The sequence below is a fragment of the Salmo salar genome, chromosome ssa04 (genome assembly GCF_905237065.1).
Source record: "Salmo salar chromosome ssa04, Ssal_v3.1, whole genome shotgun sequence".
NCBI classification, from domain to species: Eukaryota; Metazoa; Chordata; class Actinopteri; order Salmoniformes; family Salmonidae; genus Salmo; species Salmo salar.
Window position 1 is genome coordinate 41,646,388 of NC_059445.1, and position 18,631 is coordinate 41,665,018.

The 18,631-nt window shown below is 46.0% G+C and overlaps 1 protein-coding gene across 2 annotated transcripts in view; it reads right to left on the reverse strand.

Moving 5' to 3' along the window:
• LOC106603110 (neuronal migration protein doublecortin) overlaps positions 1 to 18,027 on the reverse strand; it is a 76,023-nt gene extending 57,996 nt beyond the window's left edge. For both annotated transcript variants that reach the window (XM_014196347.2, XM_014196346.2), the window contains exons 1-2: positions 17,875 to 18,027; positions 6,731 to 7,154 (exon numbers count right to left, since the gene is read on the reverse strand). In XM_014196347.2, coding sequence (XP_014051822.1) covers positions 6,731 to 7,091 — 361 coding nt within the window. In that variant the 5' untranslated portion in view covers positions 7,092 to 7,154; positions 17,875 to 18,027. The remainder of the gene's footprint in view (positions 1 to 6,730; positions 7,155 to 17,874) is intronic.
• Between the last annotated feature and the right edge of the window lie 604 nt (positions 18,028 to 18,631).

The window sequence follows — 18,631 nt, forward strand, 5'->3', positions numbered from 1 at the left end:
ATACTTGAAAACTTAAGCGAAAAATAACATTTTGTGTGCACTATGATTTTTATTTGCAATGTCAGTTTGGTTGAAACACACCAATTGTGGGACAATGCGCATATTTTCTTTATGCAGATTTTGGACTATTCACATTGGAAATCTGTCGTCAATTGGATGAAAACCTAGCTACTGTGATTGTTTTTAGTGAAAATTGTCAAAAAGGGGGAATAAATTTGATTCTTAGCACAGAGAAATTTCTCAAGCAAGAATTTTGCTAGGACTGTCTGGGAGTGGTCTGACTGGGGAAGGGTAAACTGAAAACTACTGTAGCTGTTATTGGCAGAGGTTTGGAACTCTCTTTCTGGAGTTTTGGCCTGCCTTGTGACATCACCAGGCGATCAATTATTGATCGCCTGGTGATGTCACAAGGCAGGCCAAAACTCCATCCCACCAAAACAGGCTGAAAAATCAGGCAGCTTTTTCAAACAGCTCTTACACTAAAAGGGGATTATCATAATTATCACAATTTCACAGTATTACTGTGAAATTAACATAGTGTGGAAATATATATAAAACAAAGGAAATTCAAGTTTTTTAATGCACTAGGCCTTTAACATCAGCTGATGGAATTATCATAGATCCTAGAAGTAATAATGATCTCCCATTTGTCCTAGTTTTAAGAACAGTGTTCATGAAGACCTATGGATCTACTGTGACCTGTAGGTAGTGTTCTGTAGGAGGAGAGCGTAATGGGACCTGTCACTGTGGATCAGTGGTTTCGTCACTCCAGGCCAGCTACAGTATAGTCTTCTCTATAGACTAGTGGTTCACAACCAGGGGTACTAGGACCCCTGGGGGCACTTGGCCTATCCACATGAGAAGACTCATGAGACCATAGTCCTACTGCTAAAATGCATATGAGGGGGTAAATCAGGGGTATTCCTGGGCAGAGCAAAATTCTGTTGGTGGTACAGTAACCGAAAAGGGTTGGCAACCACTGCTATAGACCACTGGCAGGATAACGCCTATACTGCCCTGCAGTTAAGAGACTCAGGGATAAACATTTTATATAGATAAAGACTAGGTAAATAAAAGGGACTGAAAATTAGGTATTACTATTCACATGACCCTGAGGTGGAGAGGAGAGGAGGCAGGACAGTCTGTGGATAAGATAAATTGATGATCCCTGTCTCTGAGAGAGGAAGCGATGCAGTGAAAAGACAGATGGAATCTGCAAACAGGAGCAACAGCTGGGAGACAAATCTCATCAGTAATGTGAGGCTGGTGATGAGAGATAGCTAGGGGACAGAGCAGCAATGACACACCAGAGGACAGGGCAAACAGCAGAGCAGTGTTACCAGGGGATCCGATGACGGGTAGAAACTATATACAATTTTTAAAACAGATGTAGAATCTTAATTTGAGCCAGTTTGCTACAGCAGGAAAATAATCCTGCAGCAACAGTAAATGTGAATTATTATGTGTATTATAATTCCTGGATTTTTTCGTAGGGGTTGATACATTTTTTGTTAAGGCAAATCAAGTCTGACATTGTAAAGTGGAAATTACAAACTTTAGAAGCCTTTTTAAACCTTGAATACACTACAAGTTTGCATTTCCTGCTGTGTAGGAAAAATCCCAGCAACAAAAGAGTGATCAAATTAACAGCCTACATCTGTAAGGACATTTGAAATGGTGTCACATCACAGTGTACTGCCTGCAACCACTCAAACAAAGTAAAGCTGTGACAAGGACCTTTTCCTCTGTCTCCTGGGGGCACATGCATGCAACATGGTCTGCATACTCTGACTTCTCACATAAGTGCACACCTTAAATCAGGTCACAGACCATTTAGGCCTAGGACCCCTAGACTTAGCGAGTGTAGCAATACCAGTAGGTTAGCTAGGTGGTTTTGTAACACAGGTAATGTAACATAATTCTATCCAAATACTGAAATATGACAAAAACTAAGCTTTTCTTCACTTAGAAAAATCAGTGGGCTTCTGCTTCCACATAGTCAGCCCACAACTCTCCCAGATCTGCCTGTGTGGGTGGGTGTCCGTGCACAGGCATCTCCATTCTCCGTGGTTGACAGGGCTACTCGTTATATTCACAGCATTTCTTCCAGACAGCACACGGTGAAGGCAAAGCCAGTGCTGTCACTGAGACATGATCATATATAGCCTACTGTAGCAGGCACATCCCTGGAGAACTCATAAAGGAATGTAGATGTACCCCTCCCCCATGAAAAGAAGGGGACTTTGGCTAAGCACATGAATGAGTTGAGTCTAAAATGAACGCCGTCTAGCCAGAATACTAATCTGAATTTCTGCAAGACGTCTGTCTTCCTACCTGCGCTGTTAAAAATGATGACATGTGACATGAGATCCAAGGTATTACAAGTATATTTCTGCAGATGTTTTTCCAATGGAAAGGGAATAAATTAGGCTAGCACATGTGAGAGAGAACCCTGCGTCTGAAACTGTGGCTGTCCTGTGTAACAGTGCATCGAGACAGCAGAGACAGCTTTTCAAAGAGTCTTATGACAGCACCTACCTAGAGGGCACTGCTTACTCACAGCGCTCTTCCATCAGATCTTACAGATTCAGTAGAAGGAAAACTACCTCCTACATTACATTTACATTTGAGTTACTATTATAGCTGAGCAAATCTATACTCTAGGCATACTGCCCAGCAACAGTGTAAATGGCAGTGCTCGACTCTTCCATCCAGGTAAGCAGGTCCTGATTTCACCTAAGGACAAGAGTCAGCCAGTCCCACTAAGCCTAAGCCTTCTGCCTGGGTGGACTGGCAGCTTGGGCTGAGCTCTTTATGACTCTTTATGGTAGAGTACAGTAAGGACTAGAGGCCTGTAAGGTGGCAGCTGGCTCAGGCTAATACTGTATCATATATCATGTAAGCCTTCCTCAGCAGCCTGGGCTGCTTTCCCTACATGCACTGCACTGTGTAAGTGACCTAAATGAGAAAGAGGAGCAGCCAGCCACACCTCCTCCACCCTTTCCCCATCCTCTATCTGTTTTTCATAACACCCTCCATCTTTCTTTTTCTAATAAAAATTCTCAACGTCAATTCTCTACCAATCGTTCCTTCATTTCCATGTCCCCAGACAGTCAGACTGCAGCGTAGAGGCTCTCTCAGGGAGATCCAGAGGACATGAATCAGCTAAGGGCTCCCTCCCTGTGCCACAGCAGCACCAGACAAAGGACAGTGGGAGTAATACAGTGCAGAGGAGGTTTTATTTGACCTTTATTTAACTAGGCAAGTCAGTTAAGAACAAATTCTTATTTACAATGACAGCCTAGGAACAGTGGGTTTAACTGCCTTGTTCAGGGGCATAACAACAGACTTTTACCTTGTCAGCTCGGGGATTCGATCTTGCAACTTTTCAGTTACAAGTCCAACACTCTAACCGCTAGGCTACCTGCCGCCCCTTGTTCGTTATCTCCCGAAAGAGGAAGAGCAGCAGAGTGAACTGCCCTCTTCTCGCCACCCCACATTCATACATACATACAACTCGCTCTCTTGCAGAAACACACACACACGCAAGCAAACCATCTCACTCACTCTCCCTGCTGTGACATACCTTGTCTCCTCTGGCCCGCCGGGGCCACCCCACACACACAGTACACAAACACCCCCAATCACACCCGGACGCCCCCCCCCCCTCATTTCTAAGCAGCTGAAATGGAAGAGATGATCACCTCATTTTGATCAAATTAAGCCAGGGTTTATGTCTTTGTTTAATTTGCATAATCCCAGCCTCATTTCACCCCGCCCACCAAGCCCCTTTCCTAGAAAAAAAAAACCTCTAGGGCTTCCAAGCTTTTTGGAAAATAATTCTGCCAATTCTGTTCCTATTCATTCCAGTCATAAAAGAGATGAGCAGAAAGATTAGAAGACAGAAGGGTTGATGTGTCAGAGAGGAAGAAAAGAGGAAGTGAGGGCAGGGGTGTTGAGTGTAATTGAAAAACTCTGCCTCCGGGGCAGGTGGCGTTGAGGGAGAGACTTAAACAACACTGGCAGAGGACACTGAATTCCCAGGTCACACGTGTCGAGAGGACGAGTAATTGCGTAAGATTACAGGGTTCTCCTACTCTGAGGAGTGTGGTCTCAAGGTAATGAACCCAAATGTAGAGAAAATCCACTGACAAGGTCTACATAGAAGAGCTGGGTACAGCAAACTAACTGCTGTATAACTACAATCCTTCACTACTCATTCATTTTTCATGGTCCTACCCTCAGTGCTTGTCCTCACTTTTACTGTATCTTCCTCTGTGGTTGAACTCCAAACATGCAGACTCTCTTTCTTTTCCTCAAATCATCCCTTTTAACGACCGTAGAGCCTTTCCCAGCTGGCAAATGCCCAATCTGGCAGCGTAATATCAGCTGAAACGTTTCATAATGCTAAGTAGCAGTAAGATCTATTTCTATTCTATTAATAGGCCACAATATGATCAATTTCCCCTGGAAGGCAGCAACATTACATGGAGCTGGGGAGGGAGGCCTCCTGTTTCCCTCTCCCTGTACAGGGAACCAGCTGGGGAGGGAGGCCTCCTGTTTCCCTCTCCCTGTACAGGGAACCAGCTGGGGAGGGAGGCCTCCTGTTTCCCTCTCCCTGTACAGGGAACCAGCTGGGGAGGGAGGCCTCCTGTTTCCCTCTCCCTGTACAGGGAACCAGCTGGGGAGGGAAGCCTCCTGTTTCCCTCTCCCTGTACAGGGAACCAGCTGGGGAGGGAGGCCTCCTGTTTCCCTCTCCCTGTACAGGGAACCAGCTGGGGAGGGAGGCCTCCTGTTTCCCTCTCCCTGTACAGGGAACCAGCTGGGGAGGGAGGCCTCCTGTTTCCCTCTCCCTGTACAGGGAACCAGCTGGGGAGGGAGGCCTCCTGTTTCCCTCTCCCTGTACAGGGAACCAGCTGGGGAGGGAGGCCTCCTGTTTCCCTCTCCCTGTACAGGGAACCAGCTGGGGAGGGAAGCCTCCTGTTTCCCTCTCCCTGTACAGGGAACCAGCTGGGGAGGGAAGCCTCCTGTTTCCCTCTCCCTGTACAGGGAACCAGCTGGGGAGGGAAGCCTCCTGTTTCCCTCTCCCTGTACAGGGAACCAGCTGGGGAGGGAAGCCTCCTGTTTCCCTCTCCCTGTACAGGGAACCAGCTGGGGAGGGAAGCCTCCTGTTTCCCTCTCCCTGTACAGGGAACCAGCTGGGGAGCTCTGCTCCACCTACCTGTCAGTCTCCCCAGACTACGTATCACTTCATTCCCGGCAGAGCCTGTTTCATATACAGTTGCAGAACCCCTTTCAAACAAGAAATAACATGTCCTCGTGCTGTTGAGGGGGTACTAATACGACACAGTAAGAGATCCAGCAGTCTTCATGATATCCTGCCTCAGCCACAGGGAGATTGCTGATCTGGCTGGAAGACTCGCCTGTGGATAAGTCTGCAGAGTCTGAGACTCAGTGTTCAGATCAAAGGTGGAGGAGTCCCCCCTAATGAGGGGAGGAGACATTACATCACGCCAAGGAAACGGGCAGAGACCCCGTCTGTCTGCTCATCAAACAGAATGATGCCTGAGCTCCAGGGGATGGATGGCTCCAACAGGCTCCATTTAGGAACCATTTTCTAATTCCTGGCTGCCAAGCATCTCACTGCTGTAAAGGCTCTGGTCTACACTTCTGTTGGGGAGAATTCCACGTGTACATGCCACTGAAAGTCAGTGACCCGGGTAAAAACCTCCGTGAGAATCTCTAATAACAGTGTAGGGCTTCACACAGCGAGCGCAGCAGACCACTACGACACCATGCAAATCAATGACAACCGTGTCCACCCTACTGACAATGAGGATGATGATGATAAAGGACGACGATGATCCCGTTGACAGTAAAATGCATCATTATCCCACTCCATTAGCCTTCAGAAAGACCCAGGGATACAGTAAAGCAGTCATAACGGTGGTACACTCTTAAAAACAAAGGTGCTATCTAGAACCTAAAATGGTTCTTCGGCTGTCCCCATAAGAGAACCCTTTGAAGAACCCATTTTACTTCCAGGTAGAACCCTTTTGGTTCCAGGTAGAACCCTTTCGGGTTCCATGTAGTAAAGTGTTAAGCCAACATAGAAGTGTTCTACAACAACCTCAGCTCCACACGTCATAGGAGAGTCAGCCTAGCTGATGCTCTGATGCTATGATAGGTCTGCTCCAGACATACTGAGACCACTGCTCTGTGGCTCCTGGGGCGCTGAGTGAATCACTGGTATGAATTATTGAGGCTAAACAACATGACTGTAGTGACTACTCTGCTGCTCACTAACTACCAGCATTTAGCAGAGTGGCAGAGTCTCTGGAGGACACGGTGTAAACTAGCCTAGCATACTGTCCCACAGCTCCATTCCCCTGTAAACCATCAGATTATCATATGTAATATATAGTGAGATTACAGCCGGCTAGACCGGCCAGACAGTCTCCTAATCTCATAGCAGAAGACGTTTACGCCTCCCAATCTTTCCAGCGTTACAGGCGATGACACACTCGGCTGGTGATCTCCATCATACTGCTGTGTAACCTTTCATAATCACATTAACAGACCTTAGAATGATAAGGTTCACTCACAGGGGGAAACGAAGCACAAACAACGGCCTACGAGGAGTCTAAACATGTAATAACACTGAAGTATGATGACCCCCCCCCCCCCCCCCAAACTCCCTACCTACCACCCAGCCTCCCTGTGAGCTCACCTTCCTCCAGCTCGTCCATGGTGGTGATCTTGCGCGTTCCGTCGATGGAGAAGATGAAGCGCACCCCCTGGGGCAGGTTGATGTGGTCGGAGAGGGAGCGCGTCAGGTCGGCCAAGAGGGCGTCGAAGGTGCGGAAGCGTTCCACGGCCACGGCGTACACGATGCCCTTGAAGTAGCGGTCTCCGTTGCGGTAGAACCTCACCTTCTTGGCCTTCTTCTCGTTGGTGAGGGCCTGCAGGGTGCGCGTGCGGTAGAAGCTGCAGTGGGCGCTGTGGGTGGGGCTGGGCAGCCCGTTCATGCGCCCGCCCCGTGGGTTACGGGGCTTGTCTCGCTCGTCGAAATGGCCGAAGTCCAGCTCCATGGCAACAGAGGTCCGGGAGGGTCCGTGGTAGACGGGTGCTGAATGTGGAGAGCTCTGGGGAGTCTAGCATTGAGAGGAATAAAACAACAGAGTTAGAACGACATTATATACAGTACAGAAAAGGTGAATTGGTAAATATATTTCCATGGATGAACTCATAAGACTCTCAATGACGGAATACCAAAGTGGGAAATAAATCCCTGAACATTCCACCATCTAGCCACTGTGAAATTCCCTTGCAGTGGGTATCACTTTCCATCTCTATCCCTCTCATACAATAGTGCACCGTGCACCACCGGGGTGCTGGGGTTCACATGCAGTAAACCCAGCCAGCCCTCCCACGTCCCTCCAGAGGGTGTCTGGTTTCTGCAGGATGAAGAGAGGCCGGGCCAGCCCAATCAATTACAGCCCTCACTATCGATTAGCCCACCCCCTTACAGACGCACACAGAGGTGTGTTAACCTGCCGCCCCTCTGTGCGTGTAGGTCTGCGTGTAGGTGTGCGTGTCGGTGTGCGTGTGCGTGAAGCAACTGGAGAACGTTCTGCCACGACGGAGCTGCAACAGAGACACAAGCCTCATTTGGGAAGTTTCCGAGTTGAACAGGGCATCAATATTTTACGTCCAGTGAACAGAATCCCTCTGCAGTAATACTCGGTAGTACATGTCCTACGTAAGCCCCTACGACCCTTTAGTGACCCTAAAACTAAGGCCATTAGCTTCTGAACATACATATCATTATGGACGAAATGGACTCAACATTTACATCAGTTGTACACGTCTTACGTAGAGCTGGAGCCGCTCCTCCGGTAAGGCTGCCAGTGTCCTGCCCTACATTCAGCGCGAGCCCTTGGGAGATGGGAATGGAAGCGTGGATAGTAAGAGGTTCTTATTAAGAAGCCCCAGTGGATGGGTGATATTTTGGAGAAAAGGTCTCTCATCAGAGTGAGCTGCTGTTCGTGGTCTGACCAGGATGTTTTCACAGGAAACGAGACAACTTTTCCTCGGCCTCCAGGAAACGTGCATAAGTGTGATTCTGGTTTCTGTATGTTGCCTTACTACAGCCATCAAATAAAATCTAATTTGATTCGTCACATACACATGTAGCAGATGTTACTGTGGGTTTAGAGCTAAACGCTTGTGTTCCTAGCTCCAACAGTGCAGTAGTATCTAACAGTGACGTAGTATCCAACAATGACGTAGTATCTAACAGTGACGTAGTATCTAACAGTGACGTAGTATCTAACAATGACGTAGTATCTAACAATGACGTAGTATCTAACAGTGACGTAGTATCTAACAGTGACGTAGTATCTAACAGTGACGTAGTATCTAACAATGACGTAGTATCTAACAGTGACGTAGTATCTAACAATGACGTAGTATCTAACAGTGACGTAGTATTTAACAGTGACGTAGTATCTAACAGTGACGTAGTATCCAACAATGACGTAGTATCTAACAGTGACGTAGTATTCAACAATGACGTAGTATCTAACAATGACGTAGTATCTAACAGTGACGTAGTATCTAACAATGACGTAGTATCTAACAATGACGTAGTATCAGTGACGTAGTATCAGTGACGTAGTATCTAACAGTGACGTAGTATCTAACAGTGACGTAGTATCAGTGACGTAGTATCTAACAATGACGTAGTATCTAACAGTGACGTAGTATCAGTGACGTAGTATCTAACAATGACGTAGTATCTAACAGTGACGTAGTATCAGTGACGTAGTATCTAACAATGACGTAGTATCTAACAGTGACGTAGTATCAGTGACGTAGTATCAGTGACGTAGTATCTAACAATGGCGTAGTATCTAACAGTGACGTAGTATCTAACAATGACGTAGTATCTAACAATGACGTAGTATCCAACAGTGACGTAGTATCTAACAGTGACGTAGTATCTAACAGTGATGTAGTATCCAACAATGACGTAGTATCTAACAGTGACGTAGTATCCAACAATGACGTAGTATCTAACAATGACGTAGTATCTAACAGTGACGTAGTATCTAACAGTGACGTAGTATCAGTGACGTAGTATCAGTGACGTAGTATCTAACAGTGACGTAGTATCAGTGACGTAGTATCTAACAATGACGTAGTATCTAACAGTGACGTAGTATCAGTGACGTAGTATCAGTGACGTAGTATCTAACAGTGACGTAGTATCTAACAGTGACGTAGTATCTAACAATGACGTAGTATCTAACAGTGACGTAGTATCTAACAATGACGTAGTATCTAACAGTGACGTAGTATCTAACAGTGACGTAGTATCTAACAGTGACGTAGTATCCAACAATGATGTAGTATCTAACAGTAACGTAGTATTCAACAATGACATAGTATCTAACAATGACGTAGTATCTAACAGTGACGTAGTATCTAACAATGACGTAGTATCTAACAATGATGTAGTATCTAACAGTGACGTAGTATCCAACAATGACGTAGTATCTAACAGTGACGTAGTATCTAACAGTGACGTAGTATCTAACAGTGACGTAGTATCTAACAGCGACGTAGTATCTAACAATGACGTAGTATCTAACAGTGACGTAGTATCTAACAATGACGTAGTATCTAACAGTGACGTAGTATCCAACAGTGGCGTAGTATCTAACAGTGACGTAGTATCAGTGACGTAGTATCTAACAGTGATGTAGTATCTAACAGTGACGTTGTATCAGTGACGTAGTATCTAACAATGACGTAGTATCTAACAGTGACGTAGTATCTAACAGTGACGTAGTATCAGTGACGTAGTATCTAATAGTGATGTAGTATCTAACAGTGACGTAGTATCAGTGACGTAGTATCTAACAATGACGTAGTATCTAACAGTGACGTAGTATCTAACAATGATGTAGTATCTAACAGTGACGTAGTATCTAACAATGACGTAGTATCAGTGACGTAGTATCTAACAATGACGTAGTATCTAACAATGATGTAGTATCTAACAGTGACGTAGTATCTAACAATGATGTAGTATCTAACAGTGACGTAGTATCTAACAATGACGTAGTATCTAACAGTGACGTAGTATCTAACAATGACGTAGTATCTAACAATGACGTAGTATCTAACAGTGACGTAGTATCTAACAATGACGTAGTATCTAACAATGACGTAGTATCTAACAGTGTCGTAGTATCTAACAATGACGTAGTATCTAACAGTGACGTAGTATCTAACAATGACGTAGTATCTAACAGTGACGTAGTATCAGTGACGTAGTATCTAACAGTGACGTAGTATCTAACAGTGACGTAGTATCTAAAAATGACGTAGTATCTAACAATGACGTAGTATCTAAAAATGATTCACAACAATACAGCCATGGTGTCATGTTAATGTTTGTGACGTGCTTTTTTGGATTTTGCAAGCGTCGCATATCTTACAAGAAAAGTATTTCACCTCATGGGTCTTTTTAAAGACAGATATGGCAGAAATAAGCCCGGGAGCATCCGAATTCGTGGATCATCCCAGTCGGAGATATGAGCAGGCAGACTGGGAAGGATATGTAGCATTCTCATCGCCCACCTCCGCACCAAGGGCTCATGGACAAGAGAGACTAGAGCTGATCTGAACATTTGGAGCGTTAGTCACTGATGTAAAGTAGATGGTGTCCCAGTCTTCTCTGTGGTGCTGAGCACCATGTGCGAGGGTGTATTCACACTTTTCAATGGTTACTCATCCTCTACACCACAGGGTAAAGGTACAGGTGCCACTCACCCACAAGTTGCGTGATCCAATGTGCAACTGAAGCCTGTCTAGAAATAACTGCAAGAGAGAACAGTACTCAGGTCGGGGGTAAAAAAAAAAACGATTCAATTTCAAGGTTTTTATTTCGGTTATTGGTAGATAGGATAACTAGTGTAAAGCCATGAGCAGGTCTTTTTCAGGGTCTCGCCTCTCTGTACAATCTGCAGTGCATATAAAGCATTCAGTTAGACGCTGCGAGGGGTAGAGAGCACAGCACGCCGTTCCAGAACTCTTCACTAACATCTGCTCTTTTTAAACACAAACAGACCTTTTTATCCCCTCGGCAAAAAGACAGAAGAAAAGAAAGCATGGTGGGAGGAGCTAGCTGGCTGGCTGGCTAACTGACTGGCTGGCTGGCTGGCTGGCTGACTGGCTGGCTAGCCAGAGAAATGTCTTGTGCTACCCAGTTCGGACTGGAACTTTGCAATAGGCAGTTTGAATAATGAGGAGATCAGCCACTGAATGGGCAGAGAGCACCCATTACTGTGCCACTCTGAATGAGCAGAGAGCACCCATTACTGTGCCACTCTGAATGGGCAGAGACCACCCATTACTGTGCCACTCTGAATGAGCAGAGAGCACCCATTACTGTGCCACTCTGAATGAGCAGAGAGCACCCATTACTGTGCCACTCTGAATGAGCAGAGACCACCCATTACTGTGCCACTCTGAATGAGCAGAGACCACCCATTACTGTGCCACTCTGAATGGGCAGAGACCACCCATTACTGTGCCACTCTGAATGGGCAGAGAGCACCCATTACTGTGCCACTCTGAATGAGCAGAGACCACCCATTACTGTGCCACTCTGAATGGGCAGAGACCACCCATTACTGTGCCACTCTGAATGGGCAGAGACCACCCATTACTGTGCCACTCTGAATGAGCAGAGACCACCCATTACTGTGCCACTCTGAATGGGCAGAGCACCCATTACTGTGCCACTCTGAATGGGCAGAGACCACCCATTACTGTGCCACTCTGAATGAGCAGAGACCACCCATTACTGTGCCACTCTGAATGGGCAGAGACCACCCATTACTGTGCCACTCTGAATGAGCAGAGAGCACCCATTACTGTGCCACTCTGAATGGGCAGAGACCACCCATTACTATTACTGTGCCACTCTGAATGAGCAGAGACCACCCATTACTGTGCCACTCTGAATGGGCAGAGACCACCCATTACGGTGCCACTCTGAATGGGCAGAGAGCACCCATTACTGTGCCACTCTGAATGAGCAGAGACCACCCATTACTGTGCCACTCTGAATGGGCAGAGACCACCCATTACTGTGCCACTCTGAATGGGCAGAGACCACCCATTACTGTGCCACTCTGAATGAGCAGAGACCACCCATTACTGTGCCACTCTGAATGGGCAGAGACCACCCATTACTGTGCCACTCTGAATGGGCAGAGACCACCCATTACTGTGCCACTCTGAATGGGCAGAGACCACCCATTACTGTGCCACTCTGAATGGGCAGAGACCACCCATTACTGTGCCACTCTGAATGGGCAGAGACCACCCATTACTGTGCCACTCTGAATGGGCAGAGACCACCCATTACTGTGCCACTCTGAATGGGCAGAGACCACCCATTACTGTGCCACTCTGAATGAGCAGAGACCACCCATTACTGTGCCACTCTGAATGGGCAGAGACCACCCATTACTGTGCCACTCTGAATGGGCAGAGACCACCCATTACTGTGCCACTCTGAATGAGCAGAGACCACCCATTACTGTGCCACTCTGAATGGGCAGAGACCACCCATTACTGTGCCACTCTGAATGGGCAGAGACCACCCATTACTGTGCCACTCTGAATGAGCAGAGACCACCCATTACTGTGCCACTCTGAATGGGCACCCAGCAGCCACCCTCTCTGCCATGTTCACATCTCACCCCAGTCATGAGTCTCTCCTCCGTAGGAGGAAAGAAGGCACCGGGAAGGTCATCGGTGCCACGCCCTACCCTGGAGCATGCTGGGAGTCCTGCCCTGCCCTGGTCAGACTGGCAGTCTGTCTGTTCGCTCCGACAAACCTTTCCATGGTGGGCATTCAGGAGTGGAACGAGCGTTTCAGTGAAACTAGCCGACTGCAGAGCAGACAAAGAAACACGTCAGAGTCGTTCTACTCCAGTGGGGCAGGTTTGCGTCGAAACAGCGACACACAAAACCCCCTTTCTAATGAATCTCATTAGCCATCTCTGTGTGATCTAATCAAAATGAATAGAATTCCTCTGTAGGAGATGGAAAATGTGTGGTTATGATGACCACACAGTAGAGCTTTATGCTAGCTGCTGCATGACAGAACAAAGACTCTCTGCAATACTATAGCGGTATACACGTGGTCCAGCACAGACACAAACGCAAACGCAGACACAGACGAAAAAATACAAACACAGATGCACACACAGACACAAACGCAGACACAAACACAGACACAGACACAGCAGCCAATCTGTACTGTACACGACCTGTGAATGAGGTTAGCTGCAGCGGGATAAACCTCATCCACACCTGCCTAGAATGTGCTGATACCCAAGTCTGGGCTGTCTGGCTGTATTTGTATCAGGCTTACATCTTCTCTGTAAAGACGCGCAGCAGATAACAGGATGGGTGTCCTGGGATACACTGTGTCACCCAGCAGGCTATTGTGCTCTGTCTCGCTCCAGGCCTTGTCCTACACAACGCCGTGATGCAATTTCCTACATCTTCCAACCATCATCAATAGCCCCTCACACTCAGTTGCCCAAAATGGCCTCTTCTAAACAATGCTGATCGATAACCACTCGTCAATAATCCTATCCGCTTTCAGGCCCCTTGTTCACAAACAAAAGCATGTGTCAATATCGCCCCCCAGTCTGTGTCCCAGGATATGGGCCAGTAGGGTGTTGTGTTAAAGTGGGCAGGAGGTGTGGCGGCTACAGGAGGCAGGAGCAGGTGATGTGTGATAAACAGCCCACTGAGCCCCGTCCACTGGAGCCCCCACAGAGACCACATCCCCTTCCTGGAGTGGACACAACAGAACAGATGCCAGAGGGAACAAGAAGCATAACAGCACCCTCTCTACCCCCCTCCCACACACACCCCCACACCCCCTCGCATCTACTAACACCACATCCCCCTGCCTGGTGACTTCCCAGGAGAAGCCCTTTTCATGTGACCTTAACTCATCCCATCTAAAAACATATATATTGTTCCTGTTGTGAGCCCCCTGGGGCACTTCTATATCCTGTCGAGAATGAGACTTGTCTGCTAAATTCTTAATGCAGTATTAGTATAAGAACGAGGCTGGAGGTGCTGCTCTCTGGAGAAATGTAGCAGAAGCAGGCCTGTGTTTAAGAATAGGTTTAGAGGAGCACAATCCCAACTGATTCGCCGATGACTAACTGACACCCTTCTGTCGCTGCGGCCTGCTTCCCTCAGGTACAACGAACTCCACGAACAGATTCTTCAGACTATTGTTTGGGAACACGGATTGATATGTAGACGATCGACGATTCAGTAATTCATTGCTAGTCTTGGATGAAAAGCGTAACGATGCCCCATTCTAACGACAGCACCTCAGCGCACCATGTGGTGGAATCAACTTTTAAATAGCACATCCACCCTGTGTCCTAGTTATATTTAGCTGGACAATTATTGGATTTCTCGGGGGTTAGATCTGGGGTTGTCGGTTTGATTATTGGTGGGACTGAAATCCCCTATCTAAACAAAAACCTGCCACCTGGCAGTAGGAAAGTAGCAGCCCCTATTCACCATGCCCCTACCCGACCCAGTTCCCAGTATGTACAAAAACACAGACCCACACTGTGGGGAGGTGTATATCTGACCACTGATCAACCCAGGAGTTGGCACACGTTGTTATGTCAACACATTCAGTCCACCTTGGTCATTATTGTGTAGACTAGAAGCTGCTCCGTGTGACTTCTAAAGCTCTGATCTGTGCCAGGGGGACGGACGGACAGACAGACAAGAGTCCAGGCCTGGGCCAAGAATTGAAGCAGATTTACCAATTAAAGGCCACTTCCTGCCAAATCCACACCTAGTGGCTGTGACCAGTGACCACACCTCGATGGGCTCAGACAAAGACAAAGACATGCAGGCAGCCTAACCCCTGAACATCTCCACACCTCTATCACCCAACTCTCTCCGCATACAATGCCCACACATGGCTCAGCTGCTGGGTAATGGCAACCCCATTTAGACTCCATGGTTTAACAGGGACATGTTAACCTGTATCTGTGTAAACAGTGATTGTGTGAGACTGGCAACGCCCCAATGGCAAAGGCCATGAAACTCACTGCTTTTAATGGTGAAATACTGATTGTGATTTATATGTCCTCCTCCCCTAATCTAGCTGGGACCACCCCTCCCCCGCCCACCCTCGACCTGCAGAGCCCGGAGTCTGATTGGGGTTTTATGACAGCCAGGCCCTGGGATGCATGGGATGGGGATTGGGGTGGGACCGAGGGAGGGACCAGAGTGGGATGGGTTATGGGCAGTGGTACTCCTCCTGACAGACAAGTGCTTGGCTCCCAGTCCAGCTGCTCCCATAATGGACAGAGAGGTAAAGCACTGACCTTCTCCTCATGACGTCACTGGAGACAGCCCATTGTCTCACAGAGACACCCCCATCACTTTCACTACTACTACTACTACTACTACTGTAGTACTACTCTATCACTACTACTACTGATGTAGTACTACTATATCACTACTACTACTGATGTAGTACTACTCTATCACTACTACTACTACTGTAGTACTACTCTATCACTACTACGACTACCGTAGAACTACTCTATCACTACTACTACTGATGTAGTACTACTTTTTCACTACTACTACTGATGTAGTACTACTCTATCCCTACTACTACTACTGTAGTGCTACTCTATCACTACTACGACTACCGTAGTACTACTCTATCACTACTACTACTGATGTAGTACTACTATATCACTACTACTACTGCTGTAGTACTACTCTATCACTACTACTACTGCTGTATAACTACTCTATCACTACTACCGCAATAGTACTACTCTATCACTACTACTATTACTACTACTACTATAGTACTACTCTATCACTACTACTACTGCTGTAGTAATACTGTATCACTACTACTACCGATGTAGTACTACTCTATCACTACTACTACTGATGCAGTACTACTCTATCACTACTACTACTGATGTAGTACTACTCTATCACTACTACTACTACCGTAGTACTACTCTATCACTACTACTACTGTAGAACTACTCTATCACTACTACTACTGTAGAACTACTCTATCACTACTACTACTACTGTATAACTACTCTATCACTACTACTACTGTAGAACTACTCTATCACTACTACTACTGTAGAACTACTCTATCACTACTACTACTACCGTAGTACTACTCTATCACTACTACTACTGTAGAACTACTCTATCCCTACTACTACTGTAGAACTACTCTATCACTACTACTACTGCTGTAGTACTACTCTATCACTACTACTACTGCTGTAGTACTACTATATTACTACTACTACTGCTGTAATAATTCTATATCACTACTACTACTAATACTACTGTATTACTACTCTATCACTACTACTACTGCTGTAGTACTACTCTATCACTACTACTACTACTGTAGTAGTACTACTATATCACTACATCTACTAGTGTAGTACTACTCTATCACTACTACTACCGTAGTAATACTCTATCACTACTACTACTGCTGTAGTAATACTATATCACTACTACTACTGCTGTAGTAATACTATATCACTACTACTACTGCTGTAGTACTACTCTATCACTACTACTACTGCTGTAGTAGTACTATATCACTACTACTACTACTACTGCTGTAGTACTACTCTATCACTACTACTACTACTGTAGTACTACTCTATCACTATTACTACTGTAGTAATACTATATCACTACTACTACTGCTGTAGTAATACTATATCCCTACTACTACTGCTGCAGTACTACTCTATCACAACTACTACTGCTGTAGTACTAATATATCACTACTACTACTGTGCTAGTACTACTATATCACTACTACTACTGCTGTAGTAATACTATATCACTACTACTACTACTGTAGTGCTACACTACACTACTACACTACTATTAGTAATACTGCATTCAAACATGAGCACACTAATATAATGTATCAATACTAGTGTTATTACTAGACTAATGACTCACCCCAGTGCATTCCCACCACCAGAGCAGAAATTACAGGAGTGGCGCCTAACTATTGAAATATTTAAATTGCCATCCCCATAAGCTCCAGACCCCTACTCATAGGGCAACCCCAACACTTAATGTCATTCAAGCCCTAAATATAAAAAATCAATTCATGTGTCAAAAAATATACCGCTCTCACCAGGCTTACCTAACACAGGGCAGGGTGCACATTGAAGCAGATAGACAGCAAGGCAGTTATATTGTGTGATAGTGACATGTCTAACTGCACCACAGAGATGTGAGCCATTCCCACCATTCCCACCACTACAGCCGCCCATAGAAAAAAACCCTGATCATTCTACCTGCCCGCCAGCGTCCTGTATCCTCATCACAGCTGATCTGTGTAACACTAAGCCAGTCTTAGCTGGTTTTAAGTCATATTCAAAAAAAGAAAAAAGTTTCTCTGTACTCCCTCTCTCATTAGTGTAACAAGAAAACCCATCCGTTGAGCACATGATCTCAGAACAGTGCAGTGGTCGCAGTACCCTGCATACAGATGAGCTGTGTTAGTTGTGTACTAACGGGTACGCGCACACCTACAACCACCTGCTCAGCTAACTGCCTAAATAGCGTCCAATTCGAACAATCCTCAGAAGTGTTCAATACTCAAAACAACAAATCAACACACCGTCAGAAACAGAAGTAAAATACCGAAATAATATGTTTTGCCATTTAATTACGTTTAACCCAAATATATAGTATCCCACTAACGGTACTCACCCGCGCTGGAGTGTATGGAGTGAAGTGGGTGGGTGTGGATGCTGCAGGAAAGCGGCACGAGCTCTTTTTGCCTTTGTCTGCCTCGCTCTAGTCCACGAGCTGTGCATACCTGACCGGCTGCACTGCTGGGTCCTAAAGCCGACCGCCGCTGAAACCGCCCTAGCATGCCAATGGCACAGACCGGTATGTTAGGGTATTTCTCACAAAAGGATGACGTAAACCTTTTCAAAGCTGCAAAAGGTTTACTTTCGGACTATTACTGTGTCATGATTAATACTTTTCTAATTCAGATATCCATGTAGGCTATAATGCTGCTTAATGAAATTATAAACACTAATCTGAAGAAAGAAACAATCTGCATCAGTTTGCTGAGTTCATTTGATCCCTGTGTTTTGAGAAAATCATGCCTCCATTTCATTCCTCTATTTTGCCACTTCTATTGTAAGGTGATGTAGTGTTGATAATCTCTTACAACAGATTGAACTGGGTGGGTGTTGCACCTCTCTTCACACCATACATGTTATAGCATATTTCCAGAGGCAGAAACAGCAGGATAATAAATTGATACATTTGCAGTTGAGTGTGTATGTGTGTGTGTGTGTGTGTGTGTGTGTGTGTGTGTGTGTGTGTGTGTGTGTGTGTGTGTGTGTGTGTGTTTGCGTGAGCTGGCTTCAGAAGGTCAAAGCCCATTATGTACACCACTGCCAGAGATAGAGGAGAGAGGATAGCTCTAAGAGCTGATGTCCTTCCAGATAAG